Raw genomic sequence first — 23,544 nt, forward strand, 5'->3', positions numbered from 1 at the left:
AATTTACCCTAACTCCATCCTTATTATTTAGTCTTTCACAATAAAAATGCATTCCTGTGTTACTTGCATAATTAAAAAAAATCTTTTTTGGCTTTTTAGGTCTGCACCTGTGGCACAGCTACAGCTGCCTACCTACACCACAGCCACAGCAACAGGGGATCTGAGCTACATCTGAGACCTACATGGCAGCTCAGGGCAATGCCAGATCCTTAACCCACTGAGCAAGGCCAGGGATCGAACCTGTGTCCTCAGTTTTGTTAACAGCTGAGCCACGATGGGAACTCCTAAAACAAATTTTTAAGGGCCAGAAACATTAGAATCAAACTCAGATTTTCTGGCTCCAGCTAAAACTCTACTATACACATTGCATTTCCCCTTAAGCAACCTAAACCCCTTCTTTGGACCCTAATGTCTGTATTGATAAAATCAAAGTTGTGGGCCACATTTGTGATTTTTAAACTTAATCCCAAAGAAGTATTTTAGAAGGGGGGTTCAGAGAAAGGCTGTGTGAGTAGACCATCTGTTTGTTATCTTATACTACCTTTTTATTTTAAGCAGTGAAGTTAAAATATCTGCTTATTTAACTTATTTAATATCTGAATATTTTATACCCTTAACATATTGATGTTCCATTTAAGACAAAGTATAACATTCTTAAAAAACCCACACAAGTTTGAAAGCTGCTATCACAGAAGACTTCTAAAATTCCTTCTAACATTCCAGAGTACTCACCCCTTCCCCATTTCTACAACAAAGACACTTCTGCATGAAAGCATAGACCAGGGATATCTCATATGAAGTTTTGCTGGGTCCATATTTGTGAATTACCACAACAATGAACTATTCCATCATTCAATCAATTGCTTTGTGGGCATGTAACAAACAGGCTAATAGGACTGATTTGAAGGGCCAGATTTCATACACCTCTCGGTTGGGTATTACCTACCTGTGACCTCAACATCCAGGCCAACACCAGTGGAAAGTGCCTTCATCTAAGAGACAGATCACCTGAATTTCGATCTGGGCCCTACCAGCAACTCATGGTCTGACCTTGAGCAAGTTAGGGGCCTCAATTTCCTCAACCATACCATGAAGAATTAGTCTATTAAATCTCTAAACTCCTTGTCAGCTATGAAGTTCTATAATTCAGATAAGTCCTTGATGCTTGATCAAAGCCAAAATATGTCAGACAGAGAGAAATTAGACCAACAAAGAAAACATGGGTTCACAGAGACTCATCAAGACTCGTCATAAATAGGATGCACTGCCATGTGAAAATCTTCAGTAGAAAAAGATAACACAGAAACCCAAAACTTTTGAGAGAAAACTTTTCTTCATAGATGGCAGGCCATGAAGTGACAGGACTTTGATGATGACCTGACTTTTTTCCCCCAAGCTTCTTTGAAGAGATTATCTAAGTATCATTTCAGACACCCATCACTCTTATTTTTAGCTCTGAGTTCTCTTCACAAGCATAGTGACCTGTGTCTCAGCGTTCCAGAGGACTCCCAGATACAGCTCATGATTCATTTGCAGGTACCTTGCATTGATTTCCAGGAAGGTCAGGGGTGTAGGAACCTGGAAAAATGATTTTAGATATAACAATTTTCTTTGCTCTCACTGGGATTCCAAACACCTGATCAGAAATACGCACGCCACACATCGATCCTGGTGCCATAGGCAATTGGAAGTCAAAACAGAACCTGAGCAATACTGTTCTCCAAGGGCCTCACAGCTGGTGTGGGGGGAACGACACTCAGGGCTTTGGTCACAGGCTATTTTCAGCCTCTGATAGCAGTTGTGTTACTCATGTCTCATTCACCCTCTCCCCTCGGCCTCCCTCCCCCTTCCCTCCACAGGCCAAGGCTGGTGACAGTCCCCATATATTTAAGGAGGACGTGAGCCCCCTGACTCAGCTGAGCCGACAAAGACTGCACAGGCAGGTGAGTGGAGCAAAGGGTGTCGGGGCTGGGGGTGGGCTGGCAAGGTGGCCTGTTGGGAACTCTCTAGTCGACAGAGCTCCATGGAGTAAGGGTGTGTATGTTTCACGTCCCAAGTACCAGCATCTGCTCTGGTTCTGTATGAGGCGGCTCCAGTTATGCTCGATTGTAGTGTGGACCTCGTTGACTAGAACATTCCTAAGAGGAGGGTTGGCATTTGAGAGCACAAGGAAAATTCCCAGGCGGAGAATGAGTATGAGATTATTTTTTTGGTCTTCAACTCCTTTCACGGTAAAATGATATTCCTTGATATTTCTTATTGTCTCAGTCACAAGACTTGCATTCTAGGTCTAGAACCACGTAATGAAAGGATGTGTGACTTTGAGCAAGTTCCCGCCCTAGGGTCTTGGTCTCCTCTGCAAGGGTTGCTGTGGATGTGGTGACATTTTTCCAAACTGTAAAGTACTGCACAGTTTCAAAGTGGTTGCAACAGAAAGGACACAGCAGAAGCCAGCTTTCCAATGCTCAAAATATAAGGAATTGTGCTTTTCAAACAGTATGAGTGAATGGCTCAGATTTCTATAGTTCACCACACCCTGCCTCACACATAGAAATACTCAATGCAGTTACTGATTTAAAATGGATTTTATATCCCATGATGTTCAGCAACAGCCTTGCTTTTAATAATTTGAAACTAATCAAAACAAGACCCCCCCAAAGACAGCGCTGCATTGAAAACCTATTAAAAGCGTTGTTTCCTCAGAAAATAATTCCAAGCCAGGGCTGAAGGGGTGATTCCCAGTGTTTCCTCTAGGTATCAGTCAAGGACTTCTTTTTCTTTTTTTTTAACATCCCAGTGAATGACAGGCATGAGTGTGACTGAGAATGAGAAGTGGTTTGAAGCAATAGTTTGAGTGGAGATGCTGCCCAAAGATCAAAGCCACTGCCTCCAATTTCTGTTCCCTTTGCTGAGCTGGGGCGTGACTCCCCCAGGAGGAGGGGCTGGGTGACAGGTTTGAGGAACCTCCTCTCTCTGCCATACAATTCGATGCAATTCAATGAGCTTGTACCCACCAGCTCCTGTGTTGGACTGGGGGGCAGCCAAGAGGCACTAGCACAAGGAAAGATAGGCATCTACATGAAAAGGGTAGGGAAATAAGGTAAGCCCATGTCCTCAGTTTCCTCTGGGGACCGAATCTCAATGCTGGTTACATCCAATTCACCACAATGTATGTAAAACCATTTTAGGACCCAGAGCATGTCAGGGATTCTTCTGGCTTGGCTTTGGCTCCATCCTGAACAACTCAGTCAATTAAAATGAGCCCCGGCTGTTGGCAGAGAGTACAGCTGACCCCCAAGCCTGGCGCCCTCTCCACTAGGCAGACAGGTGCTCTGTAGCACCCCCCCCCTCCACTACACACACACACACACACACACACACACACACACACACGCCGTTCATTGGAGATGGGGAAGGCAGGCCAGGGGTAACAGAGAGAGAGAGAAGGCAAGAGTGAGCAGGCTCAGCAACAGGCAAATAGCTAAGGTCCTCTTGGAAGAAGTGGAGACAGACTCTTGGTAGAATAGAAATTCAGAAATCCTGGGAGCTGGAAGAAGGAAAGAGAAGAAAATGAAGAGCATCAAGTCATAGAGGCAGGTCAAATTCTCGCTCTGAATATCACCTAACTTCTCTGATCTACTTCTGAACAGTAAAATTAAAGTAAGGCCACTCATCCCAAAGGGATCTGTTAGAATCAAGTGAGATAAAGGATAGGAAAGTATTTTGTAAGCTTAATAAAACTGTACAAATACTCGAGGCCTTGGAGAAAAGGCACAGAATCAAACCTGATGGGCTGCAGGAGGACTTCCTGCTAAGTACAAATATGATGATAAAAGTCTGGAGGTCTGAGTGAGCAACAAGCTGACTAGGAGTTAGAAGACGATTAATTTGTTTTACAAGAAGAAGGACGCACACAAGGGATATAATACACAGGAAATACAACTCCTGAGGCAGGCAGTTGGCAGCATGCTGCTCAGACGTCTGGGAAGACTATACCCAGAGCTGGGATTCACGGCCACAGAGAAATGTGATGACTTCAGATGTGAAAACTGCAGTTATTCGTGGCAATGAAGGAAAGAAGGAGGAGAGACAATCATTGTCTTATTACTGGGGCCAAGGAGGATGGAAGTCTTTTCTGAGCCTCATCGTGGATCTCACTCCTCATGCAAAAGGGCCCGTGGTGATTTGTTGGTTCTTTCCTGCCCTGTGCAGGCACGGAACAAGATTAGCCTATTTAATTGTCACCAAAATTCTGTGAGAAGTCATTCCTCAGAGGAAGAAACAAAAGTTCAAAGAAGCAAAGTAATTACTTAGGGTAATTACTAGAAGCGAGACAGTGACAGAGCCAGGATGCAACGTGGTCCTTAAACACAAATTATAAAGGTCAAGATAGAACAAAGTGAGCTTCTGAGAGTGAAAGTCAGCCACACCTTAAAGATAATTTCAGAAAAGACAGAATAAGACCTCTGCATTACAGTCTTAGTTTAAGGGGCAGACGTGTCTACTCTGTCTGAATTTTAAAGGGCTGAGGCTAGATTTTTATTTCTGTGCTGGGAATATGCGACCTATGCTTCCCAGGCTTCGTGAAAGGGCCTCTGGATGGGGGACTCCTCATGTTTGTTCAGAAGCTTAAGAAGAAGCCATTGACCTTGAATGCCCTACACCAGGGAGCTGAAGGCCATGGTCTCTCTGCTTCCCTTCAAAGTCCAGAGCACCAGTGAGGTCAGCTGTAGTTAGGCACTAGAGATGCCAAAATGAGGAAGCAGCTGCCATCCTGATGTGCTGTCCCTGGCCCCAGGCCCCTTGACCCCCTCCAAGGAGGCTGGCTCTCCTGCTGCAGGTACCTGGGTACAGCACACTCCGAAGGCTGAGAAACTGAGTTCTCAGTCTGCACAGCAGGGCCATGGAGAAGAAGTAGGAAACATCTACTTGTTTTAAGAAAATGGGTATTAAAAGGGGAGATAAAATAATAACCATAGTAATAATGAAAGCGACAAAATTATTAAACATGTGCTATGCAAAAAGCATTTATGCACAGCATCTTACCTATTGTTATTATCTTATTTAACCTGAAAACAACCTTCCAAGACAAGTCTTTTCATCCTCTCTTTACACATGCAACAACACTGGGCTCAGAGATTTAAGCAACCTGCTCAAGGTTGAACAGACAGTGTTTCTGAACCCTGGCTTGGTTCTTTCCAAAGCCTGTGTTTTGGACTATGCCACAGCATCTGTTTTACGGGGATTACGAGAATAGAGAAGAGGCGATGTTTGAGAGGAGACACCACAGGGCAGCTCTTCTGCAAGGTGAGGCTCCAGTCACCAATCAAATCCCCAAAGCTGTCTCAGGGCTTGAAGGACCCTTGAAGGGGCTTCACTACATTGCAGCCACTTGGACCTGCATCCTGCCAAGCTAAATCAATAGTGAGAAAGAACTCTCCAGTCCTAAAGGAGCCCTTTCCAAATGTGAATAGCACTGACTCTTAGAGAGCCCTTTATTTCACTGAGTTGAATTCTGTCTCCCTGTTACTCCCATGCATGAGGACTCTCTCTGTCCCATGGAGAGACAAGGGGTCAATCCAATCCCAATTCCCAACAACTAGGAAGTTTGGTTAATGGAGGCACTGACGCTTCTCCCCTCTCCAGCGTGTTGTAAGCAGGGACTTGGGATATAGAACCAGCTTAACTCGGGTGTGAATTGCAGCTTTGCCACTTACTAGCGATGGCATCTCAGACAAGTCACTGAAGTCTCAGTTTTCTCATCTGCAAAATGGGGATGACAGAATTTGCTCTGCAGGGCTGTGGTATTAAAGGTAGTATATATAAAGCAACTGACGCATAGTAAACAATAAACAGTAGCCAAGGTTAACATAAGAACAGAGCTTTGGGGTCAGAGAGACCTAAGTTCCAACCTAGCCATGTGACACGTACTAGCCCTGTGACCTTGGGCAACGTAATTTCCCTAAGACTCCATGTCCCCAGCTCTAAAGTGCATGTGGTAACAGTACCTAGCTTGAAGGGTTGCTGTGAGGATTAAATGAGATTTGCCACAGGACCTGGCCGCGGGGCTAGACTCCAGTCACTTTGGCTTCAAGAAGAACTTTATTATACTAGCCATGATTATGATTATCATTTAGATTCCAGATATGTGTTTCTATGATCCCAAATCCTTGCTTTGGTCAGTGTAGATAATCTAACTCACTATGTGGAATCAGGCATCTAATAGGACAACCAAATGAGCTAACACTGAGACGAAAATGGCATTGCTGCTGGAGGTCTCTGCTCAAAGCCATGGCCCAAGTTTCCCTCCCTGGTTCTTTAACAAACCCCGAACAAGGAAGGGATGGAGTCACTGAACACCCATTTCATCCACCCCATCCGCTGTGGTTTTTGGGGTTTTTGTTTGTTTGCTTTTCGTTTTTTTTTTTTTTTTTTTTTTTTTTTTTTTTTTTTTTTTTTTTGTCCTAATGTATCACCTTTCAGCTCCACAGTTAGTAGTTTAAAAGAAAAAAAGAAAAAAGAAAAAAAGGATTGTTGGATTAGGAAGAACGTGCCCAAGATACACGGTACGGTTATTCTTAAAATCCCGATTGATGTGTGACAATTTATTGCAGAAACAAGTAGTTCTTGTTATGTTGCTCATTTTACAATATGCTGCAGGTTACAAAGCAGTTTGATACATTTGAACTAATACTCTCTCCCAGCAATAATGAAATAGATGGGACCAGTATGCCTGTTTTAGAGAGAGGATACAGAAGTTCAGAGAGCTTGTGTGGTTTTCCCAGATCACACAGCTTTGAAGAGGCAAGACAGAACTAGAACTCTGGCTTCCTGCATCTGATTTACCACCCTCTCCAGGCCCCACTAGAGCACATTCCCAGTATAAACTTTTCTACGGGATGATTCATCAACAAATCTGGCCAAGTGGCCCCTCACTGGGACCTGGGGATCCAAAAATCTGGAGTGAACCCTCTCCCTAGCTGACATAGCAGGGTCCTGCCTTCTGTCTCATCCTCATAAATCCCAGACTGTCCCCCATTTCCATCCTGACCCACGGCTTCATCTGTGACAATACAGCCATCTCCAGGACTGGCCCAGGGAGTAGTGCCAGGTGATGTGATGGAGATTATGATCCAGGTGACAAATGGGGCTGAGTGACAGGCCTATATTTGGTGTTCTACCTTCAATGACCCTTGCCTGTGCCAGGCAACGTTGATAAACAAATGGCCATCCCTTGGTGTCTTGCCAGCATAAACTCGCATTCCAGGCCTGGCTAGGAGAGTGTTGAGACACAGGAATTCCAAAGCAATGTGGGAGGCTGAAAAGGTTATGTATGTAAGCCAAGACCTAAATGTGCTTTCAAATCATAGTGACTTAATTAGCAGGTTGGTACTGTTCAAATAACCTGAAATAAAGTGGGTAACAACAACTTGCCTTTGAAGAGCTTCTCAGTGCTGCTTTCAATTCCATCACCATTCCACAACCTTCACAATGGTCCTGCGAGGAAAGTGCAGGACATAATGTTATTGCCATTTTTCACCCAAGTTCAAGGCTGCAAGGTCAAGGTTACGATCTGTGCCTTCCAATTCAGGATTATTTTCAAACACTCTCTGCCTTTTGGCTTTGAGCATCCAAAGAAGAAATCAGAGACATCTTCTGTGTTAAGCCCCCATAGCAACATTTCCAGCTTTAGACATGGAACTGAGCACTTGCTTAACTGAATCCTTATGCATCTCTTTTGAGTTTCAAGTCCTAATATATGTATGTCAGATATTTAAGATCACTTAAAAACAACCTGTGCCAGGCTCCATCACCTTGTGAATAAGCTATTATCTATAATCTTATACTCGTTTTGAGAAGTACCATGTGTAGACAACTACTGAATAAACACACACACACACACCCCCCTAAGAGACATGACTCTTTCCCATTAACTTGCAGGACATACCAATGAAATCACCATTGAGGATCTGAAATGAGAAATTTGACCTAGGGTTGTTTTCATTGAAAATTTTCACATCATTAATTTCACAAGTATCAGTGTCACATTCCTGGATATATATATATACATTTCTCCTCTATTTTATATTATGTTGAAAGTTGGGATCAAAATTAACATGAGCAAAATTATGTTTTCTACTCTCTTCCCCCCAAATTTATCATCTTTAATCAGAAAAGGATAGATCTCGGAAAAAGAAGTTGGCTTTAAAAATACCCCCAAATGTTTACTTTCATGCCTCGTCTTGTTTATAAATGAGGTGGCAATCTTGAAAATCTATTCTGCCCTTAAAAGTCCTAAAAATTTTTAATGAAGAGAAAAATAAACAATTTGGGCTCTTAAAGGGATTATTAAGGTCTCCATGCCTTTCTGTGTATTCTTTTCTCTGCCTGAAATATCCTCCTCCCTTTTCTCTATCTGGTGAACTCTTATTCACCCTTCAAAACCCCATTGAGATACATCATCTTCTGCGATTCTCCAACAACTCACTGCTTTCCTCCCCAATTAAACGTAGGTAGCCATTCCCTCCTTTGAGTTTGCACAGCACTTCTTATAAGATTCGTCTCTGACACAGAGTATTCCGCTTCCAGCTTAACTTCTTCACTAAAATGTAGGCTTCTCAAGGCTAGGGGACACAAATTACTCATTCTTATAAGCTTTCCTCTGCTTGCTCCCTTGCCATGTAATTAGTGCAGAGTCTGACACCTGATAGATAGGTAGTAAATACATGGTGATTAACCAAGTGAATGAAGACTTGATCTCAAGCCTTTCAATTCAAAATCCATTATTCTTCCCACTCTACTAAACAACCTACACTATAGAAATAGTAACACTGTTTCCTTTTTTAGAAACTTATTTTCTAAGATTTTACTGAACCAAAAGAAGAGCCTCCTTCTCTGAGAGGAAGGACAGGATGTCCCTGGCTAACCTCACACTGTTTTTGGAAGCAGGGAAAGCTCCTCGCAGGACCTTAAGATGGAGAGGTTCCCTTGAGTCCTAGTATCGAGTTCTGTGGTTTGCTATTTACCTTCTGTTTCTTAGCAAAACCCGTCTTTGTTACGAGGTTAGGAGAGACAGTCCGGACCAGGTGACCCAAGGCTTAGTGTTAATCTCCAACTATTATAAGAAGGTGACTGGCTTCCCAGAAGGGAAAGAGAAGGTCAGAAGCAGCCACTTGGAATGGCCTGATAGCGCTTGGTGACAATGACAAGATGACATACCAGGCTTCTCAGAAACCAAAGGATCCCAGAGAAAATTCAGCCCCCCTGAGGCTGGCAGGATGTTAGAGATTTCATTGAGTATTGACGGCTTATTTTAGTTCTGCTCTGGTTTCATACTTACATAGAGACACAGAAAGAAAGAGGAAAAAAAATTTTTTGATGTCCCTCCTGGTCTAGAATCTCTAAAACATAATTCCCTAGTGAGGAGACAAGGATGGCCTGGGACTGGCTATCAGCAGCACCTGGCAACAGAAGGTGCTTGAAGGGTTTGGAAGGCCTCGCAGCAGCATCACCTGGCTCCTGTGATCACACCTGTCCCTGTGAGCTCTGGACTCTTACCTTCCTGCACATCGTGCCATTTGGTCCTCTAAACAACACTGTGAAGCAGCAAGGGAAAGAATGATTCTCTTCATAGCACAGGTGGGAAAGCAGACAAAAAGAGACGCTCTGGAGTTCATCTCACTCGCACACCGCAAGTTGCCGGTAGCCCTGAAAGCAAGAGATAGGGTTCCAAACCACCGATCTAGTGCAGTGCCAATATAGTTCATTGGCTGGGCAACGATATTTCTTAAAGAGGAACTAACAGATCAAAGAAATAAATCTGAATAGGAGGTTTTATATATATTTTTCTCAGTAAAATTAGCTAAGGCTTGGCTATCCAAAGAGTGTTGCACTCCCAGAAGCACCAGCCCCGCCTGAAGTCTGTTTGATGTGCAGAATTTCCGGCCTCTCCCCTGATCTACCAAACCAGAATCTGCATCTTAGTAAGATCCTGGGTCATTCAAGAAGCACTGAGCTAGATAAGAATACCATTTTCATAGGTTACTCCCACTTCTGATGGAATAATTTTTTAAAAACCTAGGTGGAAGAAAAACAACAATACTGAATATTTGCATAGAATTTCAGATACACAAAACTAGCTCATCCATTCCTTCTAAGAATCCTGTGAGGTACATAGGAGCAGGTGCCACTGAAATTTTACAAAAGAGGAAACTGAGTCTCAAAGTGGTAAAGTGACTGGCTCAGAGCTTGCTCTGAGCGTCTGAGCTCATGCATGACTTAAAAGCAGTTATTTGCTGAATGAATGAATGGAAGAACAAACTAGCAACAATCTGGGGCTGGATCCTGGTCTCCAGACCATAGGACTGCTAGGGATTGGTTCACTCTTGAGGCTGCCTAAATTTAGCGTACTTGCTTTATTTCCTGTTAGACTTGACCTTGATCAGAGAGTCTTCAAGATGCCAAACTGGGGCGGAGGAGCGAAATGCGGAGCCTGCGACAAGACCGTCTACCACGCAGAAGAAATCCAGTGCAATGGAAGGAGCTTCCACAAGACCTGTTTCCACTGCAGTGAGTTGGGTGAACACCCTGATGGCCCCTCTGCCTCTCAGGACACTTCAAGGTTCACATTTAGTCACAGATGCTGCTTATCAGTAGTCCTGAGTATGGTCCCAGGAGCGGCAGCAGCAGCATCCCCTGGGAACTTATTAGAAATACCACTTTGGGGCCCCACCTAAGAAGGGATGGTGCTCTCCTGAGCAGCCCCACTCCAAGCACTTGGCCAGCTCAGAAGCCATTTCCCTGCAGCTCAAAGTCAGAACAAGCTCCCAGTGCTGAGACCCTTGACCCGGTGGCGACATTTACAAAGTGTGACTTGGCAGGGAAAGGAAGCCATCACTTATCTGTAGCCAGGATGCACTTGGCTCAATGTGTTGTTCCCACAGGCCAGCTGTCACTGAGGCCAGCTGCAACTGGTCTTTCCTAAGAAAGAACCTGTGTCAGGTGGGGAGCAGCACGTGCCAATTCTTCAAGGGTCAGAAAGGGAAGAGTCTGGGGACCTGGGCACTAGTAACTTCACAAAGGGAAACTTTACTGTCCCCTGCCAGACACAGATTCAGAAATGCCAAAACTGGGGGGACAAGGCGTTCCCTAGTGGATCAGCAGGTTAAGGATGTGGCATTGTCACTTCTACGGAATGGGTTCGATCCCTGGCCTGGATGTCACTTCTATGGATGGGTTTGATAGATCGAAGCAGTAAAACTGAATAGGAGGTTTTATACAGCATATATTTTTATCAGCAAGATTAGCTAAGGCTTGGCTACTGAAAGAGCGCCACAATCCTAGACACATCAGCCCTGCTGGAGTCTGTTAGATGCAGGCTGCAGGTGCAGCCAAAAAAAAAAAAGGAAAAAGAAAAATTGGGGGAACATTTAAGATCTTGTGGTCCACCTGGGACTCTGGCTCTGCCTGATTCATGTGACTTTGGATGAGTCATTTCTCTCTAAGCCTGGGTCACAAGCACCTGCAGCAGAGCCAAGAGCAGAACCTGTACCTTCAAACTCCCAGTCCAGTCTTTTCAACACACCTGCTTTCTCGAGTTTCTTAGGAGCTTGACCCTGTTTTAGGGGAACACTTCCATTTTGGCCACCTACCTGCTTTGCTTCCCTCCAGTAAGTACAGCTTAAGGGTTAGCCTGACTGGACATCTGGCAGACCCCCCTCCACACACAGTGCCCCAGCCACCACCGTGCCTCAGCCCAGCAGCCACAAGGCATTGCCCTGACTCAAACTGTCTCACACAGAACTTCAAGGGTTGGGCTCCATCTGTCAGGGCATGGGGACACTTCATTCGCCAGAAATAGGAACGTCTCATCTGCTGCAGGAGTTTCCATGATCCCTTACCTCCCATAACAAACATAATCCTCATCAAGGAATGAGGGAAACACTGCTCTGAGTGATTGGGTTGACAGATTTACTAATGCTATGGGTTTTATTTTTTAATTTTTTTTAAGTTTATATGATTTTTTACTTTTTCCATTAGAGTGAATTTACAGCATTCTGTCAATTTCTACTGTATAAGCAAAGTGACCCAGTCATATGTATATATGTTCTTTTTTTATCACATTATGCTCTATCTAATGCTATATAGGTTTTAATGATGGGTAATTTTTTTTTTCTTTTCTGGGCCATACTCATGGCATATGGAGGCTCCCAGGCTAGGGGTTGATCGGAGGTATAGTTGCTGGCCTACACCACAGCCACAGCAACATGGGATCTGAGCCAACTCTGAGACCCACACCACAGCTCATGGCAACGCAGGATCTCCGACCCACTGAGCAAAGCCAGGGCTCGAACCCACAACCTCATGGTTACTAGTCAGATTCACTTCCGCTATACCACAGTGGGAACTCCAATGATGGGTAATTATTTTTAAGTCATCATACATATCCATCATATTCATCATTATCATCACAATTATCCAGAAGTCATTGCTCAAGAGAGTTCATTCCATAACCCTCTGGCTTTTGTCCAAATATAACTAGTATTCTTTGAAAAGAATAAGGGGCAAGGACTATGGAAAGAACTCTGGAACTGGAGTGAAAAAACGAAGGGTTTTTTTTCTCAGAGTAAAAATGACTAGGGTTTGAGTCTGGGCTCTGTTGTGTTCTGTAACTGGGTGACCACTGCAAGCCTTGATCTCCCCATTTATAAAATAGAGATGCTTATACCTGCTGCACTCGTTGTTAGAAAAAGGCTGGGGTTCTTCATCTGAAATCCAGTTTTCTAGGCCTTTATTCTTCTTTCATCAACTTTGATGTCTGAGTGGGAACAGGCCGTGGTGGGGACATCTCCATGGGGAGGGGTGTCTTATCCTCTCCAGGGAGCAGGAGGATGTCCGGTTTCATGGCGTCAGGTGGAAAGGAGTTGAGCATTTGCTGGGACATCTCTTTGAACCCCTGGAAACCTTCCTTAGACCTCGTGGGTGGGATGGAGGTCTGAGTAGTCCAGGTTTCTGCAGTGATGGACAGAAGGATCCTGGAGAGGAGTGTGCTCTTCTGTAGCATCATCGCAAGACTGGCCCGTCCATAGGTCACCCTAGAGTTGTTGCAAACAGAGTTCAGAGAGGCAGAGTTGACCTTAGCCTGTCACCTGGCCAGTGTTCTCCAAACTTCCAGACAAATCTTAATCCTCACTACCACTGCTGTCCAAAAGAAATGTAATGTAAGCCACATACAGAAATTTAAATGTTCTAGGAACCCTATTTTTTAACAAGGTAAAAAGGAACAGGTAAATTTAATTTTAAAACATTTAACCCAATATGTCAAAAAATTATAATTTCAGGAGTTCCCGTCACGGCTCAGCAGTTAACGAACCTAAATAGCATCCATGAGGACACAGGTTTGATCCCTGGACTTGCTCAGTGGGTTAAAGGATCCGGCGTTGCTATGAGCTATGGCGTAGCTCACAGAGGCAGCTCAGATCCCACATTTCTGTGGCTGTGGCATAGGCCAGCAGCTGCAGCTCCAATTCAACCCCTAGTCTGGGAACCTCCATGTGCTGCGGGTGTGGCCCTAAAAGGACCAAAAAAATGTAAAAAAAAAAAATTTCGGGAGTTCCGTCGTGGCACAGTGGTTAACGAATCCGACTAGGAACCATGAGGTTGCAGGTTCGATCCCTGCCCTTGCTCAGTGGGTTAAGGATCTGGCGTTGCCAGTGAGCTGTGGTGTAGGTTGCAGATGCGGCTTGGATCCCGTGTTGCTGTGGCTTGGGTGTAGGTTGGTGGCTACGGCTCCAATTAGACCCCTAGCCTGGGAACCTCCATATGCCGCAGGAACAGCCCAAGAAATGGCAAAAAGACCAAAAAAAAAAAAATTCAATATGTAATCAATACAGACATTATTAATTGGCCATTCCACATTCTTTTGTTTGCACTAAGTGTCTGAAATCAGTGTACATATTACACTTACAGTGCATCATGTGGTGGGTGAATGGCTATACTAGACAGCACAGTTCTTCTGTGTCTGTGTATGAAAGCTGGTCAGAAGCCAGAGAGTGGCCGTAGAACTTCCAGGACAAGATAGGACATAGGTAGTCCCGGAGTGATGAAAATGAGCACTGGAGTAGAAGTCAAAGAACCTGAGGCTCTGCCACTGACTATTGTATAATCATGGACATGTCACTGATCTTCATTCATTGCATGCATATGCACATTCATTCATTCATTCACTCATTCATTCACTCAACAACAAATGTTTACAGAGGCCTAAATCCGGGCTAGGCTCTGTGCTTTGTTCTGGGGACATTAAGATAAAACAGTTTGGGGAGTTCCTGTTGTGGCTCAGCAGGTTATGAATCTGATCAGTATCCATGAGAATTCCAGTTCCATCCCCAGCCTCGCTCAGTGGGTTAAGGATCTGGCGTTGCCATGAGCTACAGTGTAGGTCACAGACGTATCTCAGATCCCAAGTTGCTGTGGCTGTGCTGCAGGCCGGCAGCTGCAGCTCTGATTCGACCCCTAGCCTGGGAACTTTCATATGCTGCAAGTGCGACCCTAAAAAAACAAAATATAACAAAATATAAATATAACAGTTTTGCCCTCAGGGAACTCAGAGTCTAAAACATCAGCAAATATTCGAGTTATTCTGGAGATTGGTAACTGACAGCAACAAGAATGGTAGCGCCAGGTATATACCTTACTTTCTCAAATATAATGCCTTCCCCACCTCTCCAACTTATTCCTCATAAAAAGGGTTTGCCTTGTGCTTAAAGCCGTATAAAGTCTTTCTTGCTATAGGACAGACTCTCAATTACTTTAAACTTTTCTTAACAGAAATTTTTAACACACACAGTATTGACATAATTATTTCATGAACTCCCACAGGACTGTCTCCCCAGCCACATAACCACCAACATCTGGCCAATCTACCTCATCTACAATCTTATCTTCTCTCACTCTTGTATTCAATTACCTAATTTTTAAAGTAATTTAAAATAAATTACCATTTGAGAAAGTCATATTAGTCTGAAATGTCCTCATTCAGAGATGGATTGCTTACGTAGGTCACTTGATGGAACTGTGTTTCTTTTTTTTTTTTTTTTAAGAGGTAAGTAAATTGAATCCACATGTATTACTATTATCATTATTATTATGTTAATTTTAGGGCTGCACCCATGGCATATGGAAGTTCCCAGGCTAGGGGTCAAATTAGAGCTGTAGCTCCTGGCCTACATCACAGCTCATGGCAACCCTGGATCCTTAACCCACTGAGTGAGGCCAGGGATCTAACCTGCACCCTCATGGGTCCTAGTCGGGTTCGTTTCTGCTGTGCCACGATGGGAACTCCTGAACGCACATGTATTATTATTATTTCTGGGGATATGATCTCGCTACTATAAAAACTCGGAATCCGAGCCATGTCTGTGACCTACACCACAGCTCACAGCAATGCCAGATCCTTAACCCACTGAAAAATCTTAACCATAAAACTTAACCATAAAAATCTTCAAGGATCATCATTACAAAGAAATACGGCAAGGTATTCAGCTGTGGAAATCCTACATACTTTTTAAAGCTGCCCTAATATTACTGCTAGTAGGTACTTCTTGTCGAGATAACAATTTCCAGGTGACAGCCTCCTACTCAGGTAAACAGAGCTGCCACTGAAAGACGCAGACAGAAGCAGAGATGTGATGCTCTGGAGAGATGGGTCACTGCCTCAGAAAGACACTGTTGAGAAGGGAGAAGCTGATGTGGAAGATGCAGAGAAATAATTTAGATACAATTGTTTCCTGAATTTGTGTTAGATTAGAAAGAAATAGGCGAGTTTCTGTCATGGCTCAGTGGTTAACGAACCTGACTAGCATCCATGAGGACTCAGATTTGATCCCTGGCCTCGCTCAGTGGGTTAAGGATCTGGCATTGCTGTGAGCTGTGCTGTAGGTGACAGACATGGCTAGGATTCCGAGTTGCTGTGGCCATGCTGCAGCCCAGCAGCTACAGCTCCAATTTGACCCCCAGCCTGGGAACCTCCATATGGCGCAGGTACAGCCCTAAAGACAAAAGACAAAAAAGGAAAAAAGAAATAGTATCTCCACATCAATGTATTATTGATTCATATTGTTAGGTATCAGAAGCAAGTATTTGACACTTTCGTTTATAGCCTTAAAAATTTATTTACTCAAGTTGGCAAAAAGTTTTTCTATTAAACAGAAAATTTTAATAGATTTTCTATTAATCTTCTCTTTGGAAAAATAGGGGATTGCCTTATATACTCTGTATAATGTGTGTGTACGCATATGTATAATAACTATACTAATGTCAAGTATGGAGGATACTTTACATGGATGATACACAGTAACCAAAGGGCTTGAGCCAGTATAAGCCTATGAGCAGATCCACCCCTCTGTTGTCTCCCCTGTTTTTTAGAACTGGATCAAAAGAAGTCTCATTGGTAATTATCTCCCTGAAGATCATAGTGCTCTTCAAAAGCTTTGATAAGCAGAGAAACAGAATCAATGCTGATTTGGATATGATTAGGAACAAAATAAGTTCCTCTCCTGCCTCCATCCCTCACCCCTAGTCAGCCCCACACATAGACACATTTCCCTGATGTCATGTGGGGTGAGATACTCAGGAATGCAGGTTGTCCCCACGCAGGGACAATATTCTTAGCTAGTCCGAAACCAACACTGGTTTCCAGTCCTGGCCTCCACCTCTTTCTATCTGGGAACCACTGGAAACATTACTTCCTCATCTGTGAAAGAGGACTGCCTTGGGACCTATGACTCAGGACAGATGCTTTGGCTGGGAATCAATGTTGTCTTCTTGGCTAGAGGACCCCTCATGCTGGGCCCCTCGGCCCTGATCAGGGCACTGGCAGTGCAGGAAAGAGGGAGAATCTCAACTTCACGCCCTGACCCTCCTTTCTCCGGCAGTGGCCTGCAGGAAGGCTCTAGACAGCACCACGGTAGCAGCTCACGAGTCAGAGATCTACTGTAAGGTCTGCTATGGGCGCAGGTACGGCCCCAAGGGGATCGGCTATGGACAAGGTGCCGGCTGCCTCAGCACGGACACAGGCGAACACCTGGGCCTCCAGTTCCAACAGTGAGTCACTGCCCTGCTTCTCCCAGCTGGTAGAGCCCCAGCTATCAGGACAGTTCATTCTGTTCCCATGGCAACATTTCCTGAAAGTAGGAGAATGGCCTCTATTGTTGACTTGCCAACAATAGGAATACTCAGTCTGCCCAAGTCATCTCTCTGAAGACTCTCTTTAAATTATCTGCCTTTCTAAAGGGCAATTACTTTAACACCATGGCTCTTGGTTTGCATGTCAAGAGAAAACCCAGAATGTACAGATGTTCTATTGTTTGACCTTTGCAAAACTGCATGGAGTCTCTCTTCTTCCCCTTTGAGCATTTCTGTGTAAGTCACATAAATACAGCAGGGACGCAATGGCCATTCTCTATGTGTATTTCCCTGAAAGATTTCTTCCCTTGGGCTGGAAGATGACTAATGTTTGCATCACAGGGGGAGTGGGTGGGGATGGGCTGTACTTCAGAAGCAAACAGTCAATTATGACAGTTCTGGGAGTCTTCCTGGTCACCTGTTGCCAAATACAGTGTTGAGGTTTCCCCAACATTATCCTAGGAAAGTTGGGATATCACACTCTGCCACCTCTAGCTACCAGTCTGTTCTACTTGATGAGCATGTTGACCTCCAGCTCAAAACTGAGTACAGATGGACAGTCACTGGTCTGCAGCTGCTGTCTAGCCAGCTGGTACCCAGGGTCAGCTCTGCAGCAGGAATGCACAGAAAGGCCCAGCCCAACTGAGGCAGGGTCCCCCAGAGAACAGTCAGACCATCTGAAGAGTCATCTGGTCCCTTCCAAAGACAGCAGCCCACGGCAGAGCCTGGAAAAGTGTAAGGATGTGTGATTAGTCATTTGAATTTTTTTCCTTACTCAACCCCAACTGGACATGCTGTTTAAGGAAGGAAGATGATACCAGCTGCGTTCTCTGCCTGGCATTACCCAAAACTACTCTGCTATGTTAGGGCTTTAGGGCTTTCCTATGGTGCTGCACAGAGAGGAAAAGAGTCTGGAGACCTGGGTTTCAGCCCAGTTCCACCAATTATGAGCTGCTGACCTTGGGCAGTTAGCCCTCTGGCCTTCTCTCTCCTCCAGCTAGCCCTGCCTACTTTAGAGGGCTCGGATGATAAATGTACAAGGAAACACCAAAAGATATGGAAACACAGGGTTATTATTGTGCCTCTATCTTAGACATTGCTCTCAAGAGGACAGGTGACCTTTTGATGCAGGTTACAATTAGAATTGTGACACAGAATGCATCAGATCATTGGACTATGGCTTGTTTAATATCAATTGTCAAGATCCCATCTTGCCCTGTAATATTTTTACTCATTTTGGAAAGTAGACCTATGGTTTCAAGATGGTATCAAGAAACCTAAACAAACCATTACAGCAATAATAACAACACAACAATAATCATACAAGCTAACATACATAGAACATTGGCTAAGCACTTTACAGCAGAAAGGAGAGATGTAAATAAACTCTGATTAACATTCATTAGCCCTTACAACACACCATGCAAAGCACTGTTCTAAGTGCTTGACTTGTGTGACCTCATGTAACCTTCTCAACAACACTGTGAGGAAGGTACCATGACTATCCCTACTTCCCTGATGAAGAGACTAAGGCACAGAGAAGTTAAGTAACTTGCTCAAGGTCACACAGCTGGTACTGTTCGCCAAGGAGAGCCTAGAGGTTTCATGCATTTGTCTCTTTCCCCCAGGTCCCCAAAGCCAGCACGCTCAGCCACCACCAGCAACCCTTCCAAGTTCACTGCAAAGTTCGGAGAGTCGGAGAAGTGCCCCCGATGTGGAAAGTCAGTCTATGCTGCTGAGAAGGTGATGGGAGGTGGCAAGGTAAGGACTCCTTTATGAACCAGATGGGATGTACTCACCTCCACCAGGTCCCCTGGGAGGAATGAGAGAAGTCGGCTGCGGGTGCATGGTCAGACCGTCCTTAGTGCCCAGGAACCACTTAGGAGCCACCCATCTTCACCCACTTTCCTGGACAGTTATCTGACAGTCCTTGGGAAACTGGAACTGGAGGAATTCAATGCAATAAGCATTAACCCACTAGGTGGAAGGCACCCAGCTGGGCACTCTGGAGATACAAAGGTACACAGGCTCCCCTGTGCTCAGTGTCCACAATCCTTACAGAAAGGTGTCACCTGGGAGCTGTCACCACTGCATGACTCAGCCTGCTGGTGCATCGCAGAGCAAACACCTCACAGCCTCGAGAAGCATCCTTGCTCACAAATGTCCAGGCAATCAGGAGAGTCATCCAGTGCCTGAGACAGTAACGCACACTTGCCCTACAAATTCCAGTTTCAGTTCTCAAGCCAGGGTATTCACCAAAGGATGTGGGCCTGAAGAAAGACAAAAGTCCTGTTTATACTAAATGGGAGAAGAAAGGGCTTAGAGTGTCTGACTTCAAAAATAGGGGCCATCTTACCTCAGGACCGGCCATTTAAATACATATGAGAGGGAGTTCCCATCGTGGCTCAGCAGTAACGAATCTGACTAGTATCCATGAGGACGTTGGTTCGATCTTGGGCCTTGATCAGTGGGTTAAGGATCCAGCATTGCCGTGAGCTGTGGTGTAGGTCACAGACATGGCTCAGATCCCATGTTGCTGTGGCTGTGTTGTAGGCTGGCAGCTGCAGCTCTGATTATACCCCTAGCCTGGGAACCTCCATATGCCATGGGTGCAGCCCTAAAAAGCAAAAAAATTAAAAATACATACATACATACATATGAGGATGCTGGGCTGTGCCTGGGAGACATGCAGATATGCAGAAAGCAGGCAATCTTCTGAATGATCCAAGCCACAACTCTCTTCCATCAGAAATACAAGGAGAATATCAAAAGACTTTACCAGCCAAAGTCTGGACAGGGTGTGAAGAAATGGGAACCCTCTTACAGTGTTGGTGGGAATGTAAATTGATAAGACCACTATGGAAAACAGTATGGAGGTTCCTTAAAAAACTAAACATAGAACTGCTATGTAATCCAGCCATCCCACTCCTGGGCATATAACCAGAAAAGGTGAAAACTCTAATTTGTAAAGATACATGCACCCCAATGTTCACAGCATCACTATTTACAACAGTCAAGACATAGAAGCAACCTAAGTGTCCATCAGCAGAGGAACGGATAAAGATATGGTGTATATATATAATATAAAATGGAATACTGCAAGTTCCCATGGGGTGCAGCAGGTTAAGATCTGGTGTTGCCACAGCTGTGGTGCAGGTGACTGTGGCGAGGTTTCGATCCCTGGCCCGGGAATTTCTATATGCCACGAGTGTGGGGAAAAAATATTTTACTCAGCCATAAAAATGGATGAAATAATGCCATTTGTGGAAACCATGGATGGACCTAGAGATTATCATACTAAGTGAGGGAAAAAAGTCAGACAGAGAAAGACAAATATCCTATGGCATCACTTATAAGTGGAATCTAAAAAAAAAAAAAATGATACAAATGACCTTATTCACAAAACAGAAACAGACTCACAGATATAGAAAACAAACTTATGGTTATCAAAGGGGAAAGGGAGGCTGGGATAAATTAGGAGTTGAGGTTAATGATACACAGTACTATATATAAAATAGATAACCAATAAGGACCTACTGCATAGCACAGGGAGCTATAATTCAATATCTTATAATAACCTATAGTGGAAAAGAATTTGAAAAAGAATATACATGTAACTGAATCATTTTACTATACACCTAAAATTAATACAACCCTTTAAATTAACTATACTTCAATTAAAAAAGAGAGAGCGAGAAATACACAGACTTAAAATGAGATTGAAATCTCTGGATGATTGCCCATTTCTTCACCTTTTTTCTCATTTTATATTCAATATGTCACCCACTACATCAAGCCCCCCCTCCCCAGTGTGTTTTTTATCATCTAGAAAGGGGAAGCTTTTTTTTGGTATTTAGTCCCCGTTCTGAAGGAATACATACGGAAATCACCTTGATAAATTCATTTTTAGGGTTTCTAAGAATCACTGGCCAAGTCCATAGCAGCTCATTTTGTCCAAACCCCTGGAAAAATGTTCTGAGGGCCAATTAGGTGGGTGAATGGTTAGGACAGGGCCCTCCTTTATATGCTGCTGGTCAAGGGACTTAACACGGAAATAAATGTCCTGCCCGCCCTACTAAATACCCAATTTTCCTGCTCTCCTGTGCCCTGCAGCCTTGGCACAAGACCTGTTTTCGCTGTGCCATCTGTGGGAAGAGTCTAGAATCCACAAACGTCACTGACAAAGACGGAGAACTTTATTGCAAAGGTGAGTGGTCCCAGAGCCTCTCTTGAGATGTCTTCCCAGGGAGGGTTCTTGGGAGGGGAGGCTTGTGTCTGCCAGGAGGCACGGCTTCTCAGCCTAGGCTGGGTTTGGGCTCTTGGGATGGGGAGCAAAGCCACCTAAGGGAAAGGAACCTCCTGGCTGACCCAGCTCTACTCCTCTCCATTGGGGCATCTGGGAGGACTGGATGCTTGCGGATGCTCAGAGATCAGGGCAGCTGGGCACCCAGGGGAGAAAAGACAAGGACAAAGCAGTATCCTGACTGGCCTTGGAATAGGCCTTAGGTCTGGACAAAAAGCTCACATTCCTTTCCAAAAGCCGAACCCTCTGTCTACCTGACTGGCAGAGAGAGGTGATGGGGAGGGGATGGGGAGATGAACTCCATCTGGCCTCTCCTGAATTTATCAAGACACATCTACATCCTTCCTCCCCTGCATTCTCTCTTCTTTCCCACCTTCCTTCCCCTCTTGCTTTCTCCCTCCTTCCTTTTTGACATTCTGTTTCTGATGTTGCACTTCGCTTAGTGATCACAGGGAGAGAACTGACAAGCTGCAGGGCCTGGTGGTCCTTGCAGCTCTGCCTCCAACAACCTCCCTTCATCTTGCAGAGAGGCAACAGAGGCCTAGCTCCTGCCTGATGCCACCAGGAGGAAGGGATGCTTTAGTGTCAGGGCTATGTGTCCTCGCCCTCGGAGCCTCCTCCAGGCCTATTCTGTTTCTCAGCAGGGTCCTCCCACCCTTTCACGCAATGATGCTATCTCAAGATCTCCAAATGGGGGTTAGAGTTGGGGAGAGGGGAAAGGGAGGCCATTACTAATCAAGACTATAGGTGGCCATGCTTCAGCTAGGATGAAAGTACTGAAATTGATGAGCACTCGGACCAGGGTTGCCTTCTCCTGGAAGTAGAGGAAACAGAGGGTCCTCAGCATTCATAGGCCATAAAGCCCTCAAATGTTGCTGCAGCCAGCGAGAGCACCCAGTGGAGAATTGCATCCCCAAGTGCCTAAACCTCTGGTAGAAGATGGTCACAGTGCAGGGCCCACAAAGGGACAAGTAATCAGCTAGGGGTGTTCGAGAAAGCTTAGAAGAGAAGCTTCCGCTGGGCCTTGAAGGGTGAATGTGGGTTTGGGAGGGAACTTTCCAGGAGCAAGAAGCAGTGAGCTGTGAAGGCACCAAAGCTGGGGCATCACCGTGGCTCATTCCAGGAATTACAAGTAGTTCCGTGTTCCTAGAGCGCAGGGAGGGAGGCGGAGGCAGGAGGTGGGAAGGGCAACTGGCAGCCAGATTACATTGACTCCAAAGAGAAAAGGTCTCTGAACACAGTGAAGTGCAAAGAAGTAGACACAGTTTTATCAGCAGATCTAGAATATGGTTCAATGTATTGAAAAGTTACCTTGTAAATACATGTATCAAAAGGATGCTTCTTCCAGGTAAAAGGACCATGTTCAAATGGAGGAAACTGAAATAATGGTGCTGATCTAGCCATTCACTTCTGGTCTTCTTCTCTCTCGTTCACAGTTTGCTACGCCAAAAATTTTGGCCCTACAGGTATTGGGTTTGGGGGCCTTACACACCAGGTGGAAAAGAAAGAGTGAGAAGTGCACCACCTCTCAGATCTCTCATTGGCCTAAAGCATTAGCTGAGTAATCCTGCCTGAAGGAAACCCCTCCCCACACACCCTCTTGATGGAAGTATTTCGCTTCAGAAGTGATCCCAATCTTTACCTGAAGTTAGAAGAGATCTTTGGAAGAAAATTATTAAAAGTCAGTAACAAATGCTCTACTATTGATGATACCTGGGCTGGGAGAAGCCAAAAATAAAAGCTTTAGTGGTACCTTGTATGTCTCTGTATTTTTCTTTCAAATAGAGGGAAATTTTGAAAAACCAGAGATAAAGAAAAACTCGTGCAGGAGTTTCCGTTGTGGCTCAGTGGTTGGCGAACCCGATTAGCATCCATGAGGATGCCGGTTCGATCCCTGGCCTCGCTCAGTGGGTTAAGGATCCCGCGTTGCTGTGGCTGTGGTGTAGGTTGGTGGCTTCAGCTCTGATTGGACCCCCCTAGCCTGGGAACCTCCATGTGCTATGGGTTCGGCCCTAAAAAGACAAAAAAAAAAAAAAAAAAGAAAGAAAAGAAAAGAA

The 23,544-nt window shown here is 44.7% G+C and overlaps 2 protein-coding genes and 1 long non-coding RNA gene across 11 annotated transcripts in view; 2 read left to right on the top strand and 1 right to left on the bottom strand.

Annotated features, from left to right (window-relative positions):
• The window catches only part of LOC146405339 (uncharacterized), an 855,846-nt gene that overhangs the window by 713,799 nt on the left and 118,503 nt on the right, over positions 1-23,544 (top strand). The gene's annotated exons all lie outside the window — the stretch shown is intronic.
• ZDHHC13 (zinc finger DHHC-type palmitoyltransferase 13) overlaps positions 1-23,544 on the bottom strand; it is a 137,939-nt gene that overhangs the window by 44,653 nt on the left and 69,742 nt on the right. For 4 of the 9 annotated variants that reach the window (XR_014837203.1, XR_014837201.1, XR_014837200.1 and 1 more), the window contains 2 exons: positions 12,728-13,094; positions 7,435-7,497 (listed from right to left, as the gene is read on the bottom strand). The gene's annotated coding sequence lies outside the window, so the exon portion shown is untranslated. Of the gene's footprint in view, positions 1-7,434; positions 7,498-9,558; positions 9,709-12,727; positions 13,095-16,152; positions 17,910-18,983; positions 19,455-23,544 lie in introns of those variants that run through there. The other 5 variants (XR_014837196.1, XR_014837202.1, XR_014837197.1 and 2 more) reach the window with 4 other exon arrangements.
• Positions 1,869-23,239, top strand: CSRP3 (cysteine and glycine rich protein 3). Its single transcript, NM_001172368.1, has 6 exons — positions 1,869-1,943; positions 10,430-10,569; positions 16,935-17,103; positions 18,813-18,945; positions 21,298-21,391; positions 22,924-23,239. Exons 2-6 carry the CDS (start codon positions 10,458-10,460, stop codon positions 22,998-23,000), a joined length of 585 nt encoding a protein of 194 aa, NP_001165839.1. The 5' UTR covers positions 1,869-1,943; positions 10,430-10,457; the 3' UTR covers positions 23,001-23,239.

This window comes from Sus scrofa, chromosome 2 (genome assembly GCF_054392235.1).
Source record: "Sus scrofa isolate SSC_HxYL_T2T_F1_AM1 chromosome 2, Sscrofa_HxYL_maternal_Yorkshire_Landrace_v2.0, whole genome shotgun sequence".
In the NCBI taxonomy this organism is placed as follows: domain Eukaryota; kingdom Metazoa; phylum Chordata; class Mammalia; order Artiodactyla; family Suidae; genus Sus; species Sus scrofa.

What these genes read in the sequence shown, in the direction of transcription:
- CSRP3 (NM_001172368.1), top strand. Translation starts at nt 10,458, where the DNA reads ATGCCAAACTGGGGCGGAGGAGCGAAATGCGGAGCCTGCGACAAGACC. An exon ending in CTGGGCCTCCAGTTCCAACA is followed by an intron (nt 17,104 to 18,812) that starts GTGAGTCACTGC and finishes TCTTTCCCCCAG; the next exon opens with GTCCCCAAAGCCAGCACGCT. An exon ending in CGGAGAACTTTATTGCAAAG is followed by an intron (nt 21,392 to 22,923) that starts GTGAGTGGTCCC and finishes TCTCGTTCACAG; the next exon opens with TTTGCTACGCCAAAAATTTT.